Source organism: Polypterus senegalus, chromosome 15 (assembly GCF_016835505.1).
Source record: "Polypterus senegalus isolate Bchr_013 chromosome 15, ASM1683550v1, whole genome shotgun sequence".
In the NCBI taxonomy this organism is placed as follows: domain Eukaryota; kingdom Metazoa; phylum Chordata; class Cladistia; order Polypteriformes; family Polypteridae; genus Polypterus; species Polypterus senegalus.
This window is the reverse complement of record NC_053168.1, coordinates 110,930,367-110,945,461: the sequence shown is the minus strand read 5'-3', so window position 1 is coordinate 110,945,461 and position 15,095 is coordinate 110,930,367. Positions and strand designations below refer to the sequence as shown.

General features: G+C 37.8%; 1 protein-coding gene across 4 annotated transcripts in view; it reads right to left on the bottom strand.

Moving 5' to 3' along the window:
- The window catches only part of ptpn3 (protein tyrosine phosphatase non-receptor type 3), a 383,558-nt gene that overhangs the window by 171,081 nt on the left and 197,382 nt on the right, over window positions 1-15,095 (bottom strand). For all 4 annotated transcript variants that reach the window (XM_039737294.1, XM_039737296.1, XM_039737297.1 and 1 more), the window contains exons 6-7: window positions 11,904-11,948; window positions 3,855-3,907 (exon numbers count right to left, since the gene is read on the bottom strand). In XM_039737294.1, coding sequence (XP_039593228.1) covers window positions 3,855-3,907; window positions 11,904-11,948 — 98 coding nt within the window. The remainder of the gene's footprint in view (window positions 1-3,854; window positions 3,908-11,903; window positions 11,949-15,095) is intronic.

The following is a 15,095-nucleotide window of genomic DNA, read 5'->3' as shown; positions in this document are numbered from 1 at the left end:
TTTCAGCCTTCCACCCACACGGGATGTTGGAGAATTAGTGATGAGCCAGTGAGTGAGTGAGTGAGTCAGTGAGTGAGTGAGGGCTTTGCCTTTTATTAGTATATATATATATATATAGACACACATATACATATATATATATATACACACACACATATATATGTGTATATATATACACACACACATATACATATATATATATATATACACACACACATATACATGTGTATATATATATATACACACACACATATACCTATATATATATATATATATATCTATATATATATATATATATATATTTACATATATATATATATTATATTATATATACACTAATAAAAGGCAAAGCCCTCACTCACTCACTCACTCACTGACTCATCACTAATTCTCCAACTTCCTGTGTAGGTAGAAGGCTGAAATTTGGCAGGCTCATTCCTTACAGCTTACTTACAAAAGTTGGGCAGGTTTCATTTCGAAATTCTATGCCTAATGGTCATAACTGGAAGGTATTTTCTCCATTAACTGTAATGGAGTTGAGCTGCAATGGCGTGGGGGGTTTCGTGTGACATCATCCGCCTCCACGTAATCCGTAATCCGTGAACTGACTGTCAGCGCGGTGCGTAGAAAACCAGGAAGACCTCCAAAAGCGCTTAGAAAACATGCATTATATAATTGAGAAGGCAGCGAAACAATAAGAAGCGGCGAGTGACATATACTACCATATTCATGAGTGCTGCTACCTCGGAAAGAAAGCAAGGTGTAAACCTAAACTTTAAATTAAGTTCATAGACAGGCTACGCTGGCGTTTCACATGCCCACAGGTAATGCGGGATACAAGTTTAATGAGAGGGCGCAGGATATAAGCGAGAGTTTTGATCACTTTGTAACTAAGTTAAAATTGTAGGTGAAGGGTGTGCTTATGCAAATTCGAGAGACTGTGTTTGTGGGGATTGACAGTTAAAGGCGGGTGGGGAGTCGTCATCATCTCCCCCCATTCATCTCATTTCACTCTGAGCTGAGCTCTGCAGCTACTTGCCGTCTTCGAAAGCAACCGTCAGACTGCCACCAAATACTCACAGAAAAATCCACAAGTTAATACACGCTCTCTCTAGAGTTTCTCCACACTGAATCCTCCAGGCACTACTTACAAAGGTTACATTGACAATCGTGTTACGTTATTTTTAAAATCTTTCCTTTTCTTAGCACAAGCACAGCTGAGAAGCTTGATGCATGTGCTCCATATAGCGTTAAAAATAATGCATTTAATCACACTTTGCATTACAAGCAAAGGGAGCTTTTGTCAATGCATGATTTCCTGGTACACGATTACATTGATCAAGCGCATCCCGATTCATTTTACCCTCGCACCACCTTAGTTTGAGAAGAAGTATGAAAAAATATGAGGTTAACACAGAAAAACAGATCACCAATTCAAGCTTTATGAATAATCGATTAAGCCATCAATAATTGTTTTGGTAAAGCCATCCTCCTTCCATTTTATAATTTTTCCGCCATAGCCATGATTAAATGAGCGGTAAATAAAGTAAGAGCAAAGCGGGGGTGACTTATTTAGGCAGGCATATATATGACAGCAACACTCATGACAATGTCAATCATGTTACGTTATTATTAAAATGTTTCCTTTTCTTTTCATTACTTCTTTAACACACTACTTCTCCGCTTTAGCGGGTATTTTGCTATATATATATATATATGAATTACCTCCAAAGCTGAGACTTTTGATATCATGAGCGTGTGTACAAAAGGGGTCTCCTGCCCAGCAAAAGTCGAGCAGCCAGCGTGCATAGCTGTGCCGGCCTTTGAGGCGCTGACTGCGCTTCTGCCTTAAGTCAAAGTGAGCACTTTTAATTTTTCATCCTCCCCCTGCGCTATAGCCCAGACAAGTGCAAACACGGGACCCCTTTTCTACACCACGGCAAAATAATATTAAGGTGATTCACACTTTCTTTTTGCACGTATCGATTATGAGGTCCTAAACTCGGATTATGAAGACACGCACACAGTGGAGGACTGACAGTGCCATCACAGCCGATTAATGGCGGGGCGTCTCACCAGTCTACACAAGACCCACCGCGACTGTCCCCAAAAGGCGATCATAGCGTCAGCGAACACATCTCTCTATACTATATAAAAGAAAAAGGCAACTTTCCTTTCTTTACACCTTTTTTCCTTTTATCCCAAACCAAAGCCTTTCTCTCTTAACACTGCAGAGGACACAAAACTAATTTTCTTTAAATGCGGTAAGGCACATTACCAGAGGCACAAATTTGAGCGTTCACATAGAAAATGTAATTTCTATACCACAGCCGTCGTGTAGCGCCTTTCAAAGGGATCTACTACCGAGAGATGATCCATATACATTTTAGCTGCTGTTAGTTACTTACCTGTTGTGTTACACAGTCTTTAAAATGTAGTTTACCATAACCACTCCAGTAGTGCTCAATGTACCTGTACTTCTTGAAAGCGTTAATGTTTTACTGTTTAATAACTTATAGACTATATTTTATTATTTTTCCCTTGCACTCAGTGACCAAAGCTATACACACACATACAAACATACACACAAGTATATGTATATATATATATATATATATATATATATATATATATATATATATATATGTATATAGATATGTAGATATGTATATAGATATGTAGATATGAAGATATATATATGTGTGTGTGTATATATATATATATATATATATATATGTATATATATATGTATGTATGTATGTATGTATATATATGTGTGTGTATATATATATATATATATATATATATATATAATCTAAATATATATATATGCATATATATATATATATATATATACATACAGTAATCCCTCGCTATATCGCGCTTTGACTTTGTGGTTTCACTCTATAGCGGATTTTAAAATGTAAGCACATCTAAACATATATCACAGATTTTTCACTGGTTCGCGCTTTCTGTGGACAATGGGTCTTTTAATTTAGGTTACATGCTTCCTCAGTTTGATTGCCCAGTTGATTTCATACAAGGGGCGCTATTGGTGGATGGCTTAGAAGCTACCCAATCAGAGCATGTATTGCATATTAACTAAAACTCCTCAATGCTATAAGATATGCTTCCCGCGCTGTGCTTGTTTGCTTCTCTCTATCTTTCTCGCTCTCTCTGCCTGGGAGGGTGTGAGCAGAGGGGCTGTTGCACAGAAGACACGGACGCTCCTCTACAAAATGCCGCTTTATCGCGGTGCTTCTGTATACTTAAAAGCATGTATTGATTTTTTGATTGTTTGCTTTTCTTTGCGAGCTCTCTCGGACATTCTCTGCTCCTGACGCGCTCCTTTATGATGGCGCTCCTTTGAAGATAAGATATGTTTGCTTTCTTTTAATTGTGAGAAAGAACTGCCATCTCTGTCTTGTCATTGTCTAGAGGGCTCTAATAATGTTAACAGGGTGGGAGAGTTTATAAGGTCTTAAAATATATAAAAATAACCACACAAACATATGGTTTCTACTTCGCGGATTTTCACCTATCGCTTGGGGTCTGGAACGCAACCCCGCGATCGAGGAGGATTACTGGATATATATATATATATATATATATATATATATATATATATATATATATATATATATATATATATATATGAACACACATACAGATGTGAACGAAACACACTAATTTAGGAAACAAAGTTTTCAGTCCAATTTTATAAAAGTGATAAGGAAAACACGGAGTTTGGGAAAAATAAATTAACTTCAAATAACAATACTTTGTATCTATACAGAAGAAATCTTTACGTATATATTTTAATTACAATAGTCAATAAGTAAGTCAATACTTACCCTGTACAGCATAGGAGGCAAGCACAACAGCTGAACTAGAGGGACACTTTAACCTGAGGATAAAATTGCATAGTTTATTTACTGTGTTGAATAAATAATAATTTGTTCGCTCAGTTCAAAATGTCAAGTTTAAGATTTATTTTTTTTGGCTCATTATGTTTACACATCAAATTTGACTTATCTGCAAACCAAAAGAAAACACATAAAAATACAGCAATTTTAAAATTTCACAATTTTTTACATTTATATTAGTTGAAAATTATCTTTTAATGATTACAGCTAACAACTGACAAAGATTTTACTTACACAAATTCAAAGTACTTATGGCAAGTTTTCTGAGTCTTCATATGTTTCTTTAACATTGCAAATAATCAGATTATAATTCATTCATTTTCCCAGCCCACCTATTCCAAAACATGATCATGAAGATGCATGAAGTTATCATCACAGCAGTAAGGAAACAAGTCCGCGGACAAAGTATGGATAAGATGTCAATCAGCTACAGAGCAAACTTCACTCATTCACGCTAACTTAATTTAGAGTCATCAATCAACCTAAAAGTCCTTGAAATTCTGTGGAGGGAAATTGTACAACCTAGAACCTAAAAAACTGTACAGGCTGGGATGTGAAAACATTAGTACCAATGAAAAAAACTGTATGTCATTCATTAAGTAACATATAAATGTATCAATACACAAAAGGAACCAAAGGACACCAATAATAAACAATTGTAATACTCAAAGCCATCCTGTTTAATCAATTCAACTAAAGGGACTTTTTTTGCACAATACAGCAGACCGTTTGGAACCCCAGAGAAATTCAGCCGGACTAATGATGCAGTTTTTCATATAATCCCCACGAAAGGACAGATGCAATGTAAATGTGAGATTTGTAAGAGCTAAACTGATAGCACTAAAAGTCTAAGAACAATGAATGATGTCCTTTCAAGTCTAGTAAACATACTTTTGTGCAATCAGGACCAGGTAATAATCCTATCACTGAAGGAAAACCACTAATTCTACTTAATTTAAGGGAATTCTACAGAAAAATGCTGAATCTGAAATGCAGCTGGGTTGTCCCAAGATGACAATTGCAAACACACAAATTCATCTGTAACAGAATAGTACAAAAATGAACTTAAACACATAGACAAATGAAAGTCAAGACCTGTATTATAATTCATAGGAACGAGTTATCATGACCAGGAAAAGAGGCCAATTCCTTTAGGAAACTCTTTAAATGTTACTGAGGTGAAACACTGCTCATGGAAAGGATGTGTTTAAATTCCACAACAAATATTTAAAAGACTCATCTACAATTACATTTAAGGGTCTGCCTACTGTTTTTGTTGCAAATAGGTACATTGAGTTACCAAATCTAAATGAGTAGTGACATTTTCACACAGGGACTCTAACTGGATAAGTCAGGTTACAAAATAAGCAGCAGACTTTGGTGCCATTCATTTTCCCTCAGATCCCTAATAAGGTACAAAGTAGACAACATTGGGAAAACCTTCATGCGAGACATCTTAAATGTAAAAAATTAATAGACCTCTTCAGGCTAAGATTCATTTAGAAAGAGAGAACAATGTATCGTCAAGATCTTTGGATAAAATAACTGTCCAACAAGGTCTTTTGAAGTTTCTGATGACTTTCAATACAATGTTGGTCTGTAAACAAGTTGTCTGTGTCAGTCCAAGAGATGCAAACTATCCTCATATCTGGTCATAAAACTCTTGTCTCTATTCAAATCATGTTGTAATGTGTTAGGTTTTAGCATGAGTTTGACTTTCTATTCTTTTCTCTCTTATTGTGTTCTGAAGTTGCCCATAAGCACTGTGACTTTAAAGTCCCTCTCATAGTGTCCAAGGCTGTTGAAGTGGGCTGCTACAGGGACATCTGTGTTGCCACGCTTGATGGGGAACCTGTGTAAGTTCATTCTTTGGCGGAGTGTTTGTCCAGTTTCTCCCACATAGAGTGCAGTGTCAGGACATTTCATGCAGAGAATTAGGTAGACCACATTAGATGACCTGCAGGAAAATTATCCCTTTATGTGATGTTCTAGTTGGCAGTGTTGTATAACTACATAGTCTAAATTAAAAATGTGAGCACAAGTTTTACACCTTTTCTGTTAGCAGGAAGATGTGCCATTTTCTGTTGGTTCACTTAGGGAGCTTCGGATAATTTGTTGCTGCAGGTTTGGCCGTTGTCTGTATGCCAGGAGAGGAGGTTCTGGAAATACATTTTTCAGTGTTTTCGTCATTGTTTAGCATTGGTTTAAGTTCTTTTATAATTTTTCGAAGTGCTTCAAGATGTGGGTTATAGGTGACAACAAGGGGAATGTGGTTTTTGTTGTCTTTGTTTTTATATTCCAAAAGGTTGTCTCTGGGTATGGCATTAGCTCTTCTTATTAGAGAGTGTCTGTTGTTTTGGGGGCATAACCTTGTCTGGTGAAATCTTGTCTAAGCTCATGTAGTTGTTTATCCTGGTCTGTCGGGTCTGAGCAAATACGGTTGTATCATATTGCTTGGCTGAAAATAATGGAGTGTCTTATATGCTTGGGGTGGAAGCTATCACTTCCCAGGTAGGTCGGTCTGTCTGATGGTTTGTGAAAAACAGAAGTTACAAGGGTGTTATCTTTCAGTTGAACGTTAGTGTCAAGGAAGCAGATATCTGTTTTTGAGTAATTCAGCTTCAGCTTTACGTTGGGGTGGAAAGAATTATATTCATTATGAAAATGGAGAAGGTCCTTTTCACTGACAGTTGATATTATGAAGATGTTATCTATGTAATGGAGATACAACATTGGCTTTAAGATGCATGTTGACATAAAATAGGTTTGCATAGTGAGGTGCAAACCGACAGCCCATTGCAGTCCCTATTTGTTGCAAGTAGAAGTCATGACCAAATGAGAATAAATGATATGTCAGAGTGAATTTTACCATTTGTATAACTGACTCTGTGGGTAAGTCGTGTTGTTTGAGGTACGTTTCACATGCCAATATGCCATCATCATGTGGGATGTTTGAGTAAAGTGCTTCAACATCCTTTGTGGCCAGAAAGGTTCCCTCAGGTAAAAAGCCTGTACCAGACAGTTGTTTTTAAGAAATCAGTGGTGTCCTGGATGTAGCTGATTGTATTGCGGGCGAGGGGTTTAAGGATGTGTTCTGCCCAACCCAAAACATTTTCTGTAAGGAAGCCAATTCCTAAGATTATAGGGCTTCCTGGGTTCCCTTTGTGGATTTTAGGAAGCATGTAGAAGTAACCCATTTTGGGGTTCTCAGGAATTAAACTGTGTACATGATCCCTGATGTCAAGAGGAAAGCTACTTACTATCTTTGTTAGTTCCTTTTTGTAGAGATCTGTGGGGTCTTCCTTTAGTTTGTAATAATGCATAGTACAGGGCTTTTAAAGGTGGTGATCAGCATGAGCTCAAGCGCGTGCAGAAGGAACTCCGAGTCCAGCTCAGGGCGCGGAAAGAGCAGCACAGGAGAAAGCTGGAGCAGAAGTTGCAGAACAACAGCATGAAGGAAGTGTGGGATGGGATGAAGATTATCAGTGGCTGCAGTTCGAAGCGGGGTGCCGCCATCGAGACAGATGTGGAGAGAGCAAACCAAATGAACAAATTCTTTAATAGGTTTGATCACCCTAACCCACTCTCACCTCGGAAGTACTGCATCCTCCAACCATCCTTCTGCTGATACCAGCATAGGTGAGACATCCCCACCCACAATTACAGCAGCCCATGTGAGCAGAGAGCTGAAAAGACTTTATGCCAGCAAAGCAGCGGGTCCAGATGGTGTATCGCCACGACTGCTGAAGGCCTGTGCATTGGAACTGGGGAGTCCTCTACAGCGCATCTTCAACCTGAGCCTGGAACAGGGGAGAGTCCCAAGGCTTTGGAAAACATCTTGCATCACCCCTGTCCCAAAGGTATCATGTCCTAGTGAGCTGAATGACTTCCGGCCTGTTGCTCTGACGTCACATCTGATGAAGACCATTGAGCGGCTGCTGCTTCACCACCTGATGCCACAGGTCCGCCACGCCCTCGACCCTCTGCAGTTTGCATACCGGGAGAAGGTGGGAGCGGAGGGTGCCATCATCTATATGCTACACCGAGCCCTCTCCCACCTGGACAGAGGCAGTGGTGCTGTAAGAATTATGTTTTTGGACTTCTCTAGCGCCTTCAACACAATCCAACCTCTGCTCCTTAGAGACAAGCTGACTGAGATGGGAGTAGATTCACACCTGGTGGCATGGATTGTGGACTATCTTACAGACAGACCTCAATATGTGCGTCTTGGGAACTGCAGGTCTGATATTGTGTTCAGCAATACAGGGGCGCCGCAGGGGACTGTACTTTCTCCAGTCCTGTTCAATCTATATACAGTACATCAGACTTCCAATATGACTCGGAGTCCTGCCACGTGCAAAAGTTCGCTGATGACACTGCTATTGTGGGCTGCATCAGGAGTGGGCAGGAGGAAGCTAATCAGAGACATTGTTAAATGGTGCGACTCAAACCACACATCTTAACACCAGCAAAACCAAGGAGCTGGTGGTGGATTTTCGGAGGCCCAGGGACCTCATGTATAAACGGTGCGTACGCACAGAAACGTTGCGTAAGAACTTTTCCACGTTCAAATAGCAATGTATAAAACCTACACTTGGCGTAAAGCCATGCACTTTTCCACGGTACCTCATGCCTTGTCGTACGCAAGTTCTCCGCTCGGTTTTGCAGACTGGCGGCCCCCAGCGTCAAAGCAATGGTACTGTTCCTGTGTGATTACTCATTATTTTCATGACGCGGCTTTATAAATACACCGAAACTAACCGCATATTATTTATTAGTGTAATGCGTCTGATCGTAACTCGGAACAGCCATAGTATTCCAAATACCATAACTGCTTTAGCGTTGTTACTCTCACTGCACCTTCTTCTTCTTATTTTTCTTCTTCTTCTTCTTTCAGCTCCTCCCGTTAGGAGTTGCCACAGCGGATCATCTTTTCCCATATTACTCTCACTGCACCACTTGGAGTATTTATATTACTGTATCTGAGTATGAATCACAGCAGCAGCTGATCGGAAAGAGAATTATCGGTATACAGCTTCAAGGACACGCTGTCTCAGCCACTGCAAAACGTTTTAAAGCCTTTCCTGTACAGACCTCGCGGTTCAGAAACAGTTTCATCCCAAGAACTTTAAATGCACTCAATCAAGTGCTCCTTGTAGAACTTTTCGTACTTATAAGTACAATCACCCCACTGTAAACTTGCACTACAGTTATAATATCGCACAACCTTGAGCCACTTTATAAAGCACGTATATACATATGATGACGATATCATTTTTAAGGTAAAATGCAGCAAAATATGTTTGTTAAATTATACAGATAAAACTTTAACTTCATTTAAATAATCTATATTCTTCACTGGGAGTGTCGTTAAGGATAGAATAATTAAAAATGTACTACGAAGATATTTGAATGTTCTTTAAACGTTTTGAAGAATCGGCTAAGCTTACAGATGGCTTAACGTCTATTACAGAGCTGATTGTATGGCGATCAGTTACTTGGGGAAAGAAAAGCACTGACTGCAGTGACGGCTACGCCAGTATATATTGAATATAAAACAGAAAGAGAAAATAACAACACAACAAAAAACGCAGTGACAAATTTTGGCAAAAGTTAAATGCTTGTGTCATGAGCACGAGGCGGCTATGCAGTGTCTGCAACGGACGTGGCCATCCACCGTGCATGACATTGGCGGAAGGAGCCACCGATTCTTCCTCTGCCCTGTGCCACCACAAGCCTAGAGCCGCCCTGAGTACTGCTGCAATAAATTATTTCATCGAAGTGAAACACATGTTTAATAACGTGCTTTAACTCCTATCATCATGAAAATGACATCACGTATACATCTCAGTATTTTAGTTATTCAGAGAGCTGTAATATCACGAATGTAATGGATTCTATGTCCAGTTGGAGGAAGAGAGCCGGTTTAAGAAGCAAGTAGTGATTCACACACATAGAGCACATAGAAAATCAAATAGAAAACAAAGCATTTAACGTGCTACTTTAATTACGATGTGATTTGAGAAACTGGTTAATTAAACGATTTTAAGATGAAGTTTATGATGTTCTACTTTAATGACAAAATAAACTACGTGATTAAAGTGGAAATGTCGAGATTGAAGTTGACATTTCGTGCTTTTTCCTCACCATGTGCCTTTTTTCTCTGTACCCTAATAAGCTTACATATGACACTCAGACAGTGGGCTTACAACTCAGCTTTTCACGGTGACTTTGATATGTGACTTCTTTTTTTATTTCCGGCACTGTGCGATTTTGTGAACGAGAGCTTTCAATTTTCTCCAACACGCTATGTCACTCGATCAACTTCCTTTTGTTGATTACACCACGGTTTATTTGAACAAATAGTATGTTTTTCCTTTGCCTCCACTTGGTATTCGCTGAAATTCTTATATTTTCCCCCGTGCTTTTCCCATTGTCTTTTCACAGAAGGCTGCGCTTAAGGGCGATTTATATTATTTGCATATTCAAAGAGGCGTAATTCTAGGAGGAGTTGGGGCGTTACATAAAGCGCGTGCACGAGCATTAGTTTTCACGCTGATTGGGATTTATGTAGCGGAAGAACGTGGAAGTTGGAGTACGCACAGATTCCTGCATCTGGATTTTTCTGTGCGTAAGCACATTTCGGCTTTTGTGCTTACGCCATGTTATAGTGAGAGTTCTACGCACGGCGTTATACATGAGGCCCCAGGCCCCTCATGGACCCTGTGATCATCAGAGGTGACTGTGTGCAGAAGGTGCAGACCTATAAATATCTGGGAGTGCAGCTGGATGACAAATTGGACTGGACTGCCAATACTGATGCTCTATGTAAGAAAGGTCAGAGCAGACTATACTTTCTGAGAAGGTTGGCATCCTTCAACATCTGCAATAAGATGCTGCAGATGTTCTACCAGACGGTTGTGGCGAGTGCCCTCTTCTACACGGTGGTGTGCTGGGGAGGCAGCATAAAGATGAAAGACGCCTCACGTCTGAACAAACTTGTTAAGAAGGCAGGCTCTATTGTAGGAGTAAAGCTGGACAGTTTAACATCTGTGGCAGAGCGATGGGCATTAAGCAAACTCCTGTCAAATATAAATAATCCACTGCATCCACTGAACAGTGTCATCTCCAGGCAGAGAAGTAGCTTCAGTGACAGACTTTTGTCACTGTCCTGCTCCACTGTCAGACTGAGGAGATCGTTCCTCCCCCACACTATGCGACTCTTCAATTCCACCCGGGAGAGTAAATGCTAACATTACTCAGTTATTGTCTGCTTTTTATTTTTATTTTTTTCATTTTATTACTATTTAATTTAATATTGTTTCTTTGTATCAGTATACTGCTGCTGGATTATGTGAATTTCCCCTTGGGATTAATAAAGTATCTATCTATCTATATCCATACATACATATACATGTACTGTATACATACACATAATATGAATATATAATGTTATTTATGTATAGCTATTTTTTGCACAAAAGTTTAGTTAAAATTATCAAAATAAGCATTTAATGAATATAATAAATTAGCAGAGAGTTCTATAAAGGTAAAAAAAATAAATTTAAAAGTTGTAAATTTAAAGTTTTCATTTTATAGATGTTTCTTCCAAATTATTTTAAAGAAAATTAAGTAGAAGTAATTGCATCTAAAATCTTAAGAACATTTTGAAATACAATTATTACATCAGTGCATCATTAGTGCAATCTCATCAAAACAGCAATTCAAATAACAGTACTTTTTTCTTATGCTTTCAAGATATAAATGTCCAGGACATTTTATACAGTGCTTCCTGTCTGAAGTAGTACATACAGTAATTCCACGGAGAAGTACATCCTCTCCAAGTATAATATCTAGTTGGCCTTGTGATATTTTTATTTACAGGATATCTAGGTTAATGGCAATGCTTCTTAAAAAAATGAGTAGGTTGGATGTGGATAAGCACTAAAGAAAAAGGTAGAAAAAGCTGATCGTTACCTTCCTTCTAAAATGTCATTCTTGAGCTGTAAAAAATACAAGTGCCTGAAAAAGAAAGAGCAGTTGCTTAAAACATGAAGACACATTTTGTTTGTCACCAAGTTATATTTAGGGTGATAATTACATTAAAATGGCACTATATTGACTGATTTACATTGCAACTCTTAACTGTAACCATTTTTAGGCCGTCATCAACCTTCAATAGTTTAGGTTATGCCATTACATTATTGCCTTCATGATTACCAAACTGGAAATAAGGATTGAAAAACCAGGTAGATAAGGGCTATAAAATTATTATAGCAGTTTTCTGAAATTTACAAGCTCCTTCTCTGATAATCACTGTATTATTATGGGAGCTGCCCATGCTACTCAACAAACTTTAGCATTGCTTAAGTGATTTAAATATGCCTGTATTAATAAACATCTATAAACATTCTAAATGTGTTTTACTTCAGAATATGACAAAAAAGTAAAATGCGACTTAGAATGAGTTACTGGCCAAAGCTAAAATTTACCAAGAGTTACACCAATGGCATGTTTATGTAAATTTATGGCTACAGTGAATGGAAACCAAAAATGGCCAAAAGGAGGTTTACCTGTGAAAACATATTCAATATATTAATCTCCCTTCTGCATGATTAAAAAAAATGTACTGCAACAGGTTCTCCAAAATTACTTTTCCTCACCTCCTGGTGCAAAAGTAATCCCATCCAAATAGGCCTTAAGTCTGGGGTGCCCACACTTTTTCAGTTTGCAGGCTACTTTTAAAATGACCAAGTCAAAATGATCTACCTACATTAAAAATTATATATATATATATATATATATATATATATATATATATATAAATATCGCAGGAAAGTGGTGGTAATTATATATATATAAAAAAAAACCAAAAAACTAATCAATGGTTTTTATTCACTTTTCTTCTGATTTCCACAAACTGAAAACAAATGTACTCAAGTCAGGACAAACAACAAACACTTCACATTAGGCGTACATACTCCACTGCACCCCCTCTCGGGGATCGAGCCACGGATATCAGACAAACATACTTCGATTGTGAGAAAAAAAATTCTCTTCCAATTCCACATCCAGCCCATACCCTCCCTAAACAATTTTTTTTTAAATCCCTTCTTTAGTCGATATAAATTGGAAGGCTAACTAGATCACATCCGGAATTTTGCAGTAGCTCGCGCGTTTGATCGTGCGTGTGGGATGACCAGTGTGTGATAAGAAGAGAGATCTCAGACTGGCCTGTATGTCAATCAAGTGGCAAATGCCATAGGGAGGATATATGATAAACTAACGTTTAAAGAAAAATTTTTTTGAATGCAACGTGATCCACCTGCACTACCTTTGCGATCTACCGGTCGATCGCGATCAACACATTGGGCACCCTTGCCTTAAGTTATTGGTAACTGATGAGGGAATGTAGCAAGGATTGATACACGAATTAATTGCCAAAATATTAAAGACAAAATGTTAAACCAAAATCAATAACTAGACTAAAGCCAAGTTCAATTTCATAAATTAATACTTTTTCTAGAGATTCATTTGTTACTATTACGTTGAAGAGCCTTTCCTATATTTATTAAAGTTTCGATGCTAAGTTATGCATGCCATAATTTTTTACAGGGAAAGTGGGATGACATCACAGGTCACAAACTATCAGTACCAAGAGACTAGCAACAAGCTAATTGCATATAAACAAACAATATGGCAGCACCCACGCAGACAAACATGCAGAATGGTGGAGTACATATAAAGAAAACAAAAACAAAAACAAATTTAAGTGTAATTATATAATTAGAACAACATTAAAATAACTCAGATGCCAAAATAATAATACATTTTACAAAAAAGGTATTTCAACAGGAATTAACATGACTCTAGTTGAGTCCTAACTTACACAGTACACACGTAATTTCTTTAAACTAATTATTTAAGTTAAATATACTTTAATTAAGCCTAATTTGTTAAACTTATTTTTGTAAAGGTCAATTTAACTGATTTTCAATGTGATAAAAGAGCATTTTGCAGGTACTTTGTTTGATAACTGTTACTTCTGCCAAGTAGTCTGTCTGTTTTGTTATTACCCTGAAAAGCGTCTGAAAAGACATCTGCAAGGTTATGGGACAGCAGCAAGGATTTAGAAAGAAATTCAAATACAGCAATTTAACTTTTTGTTGTACACTTAAAAACAGCATTTTTGAGCTGACCACTAAGTTTTTAGTCACTGCTTTTGGTGTGAACTCGGCCATAAAGGTATGTGCTGCAGTACTAATGATTGACTCTCCTTTCTTCAAAAGAAAATATAAGAACTGCCTTTTGAGACTAATTTAATCCAAATCCAACTACAGTGCTTTGCTGATCTAACTGTGAGGAAGCTTGTAAGGGAAATGTTGAAGAAAGGTAATCGGTCTATTCCTGTCTCCTTGTAGTGTAGGAAAACATTTTTGTTTTGCCTCTTGTCCCCTGTAGGTAAAACTGCTTAATGCTAAGCATGTTCCTTTCATTGTGAATAATTATTCAGAAGTAACATGACTGGTGACTCATGAATATTTAAGTATCACACCTATATTGGTGCTAAAAAACAGTGTTATTTGTGGATATAATACAAGTGTTTTTTGTTTTATTTTGCAACATTGGGCTCAAGTCTTTAATGGCACTGGCGTAAAAACTGCAACTACTGAAGACCACACAAAGTGTTAAATGTTCTCCACCACTACCTGGCTACCAATCTTTCTTTCTAACTGCACAATGTCTGCCAGTGGATGGAGCAGACAGTGAACACTGATATGCTTGCATTTCACATGTAGGATGAGTTTAATCGATCTACAAATAAAATCGTATGTGCCCTGTGCAGGGATTGAACCTACCTTGTGCCCTATGCTTGCTGGGAGAGGCTCCAGCCCACTATGACCATGCTCAGGATTATGCAGGCTTACAAAATGACATGGTAGCACTTTTACACTTTTTGGTACTTTTAATATTTCAAATCTTTCGTGAGCTGAATACTTATTTTTTCTTCAATTATTCCCTACAATTTGACTATCTATACATTCCTATAAAACTCATAACAACATAAATAAATTACTTAGTTCTATTGCTGAAGTTAAAATGACCTAAGTATGCAGAGAGAAGAGGGTCTACAAAATGATGAGTGACAGAATAAAAGCAATGAATAGG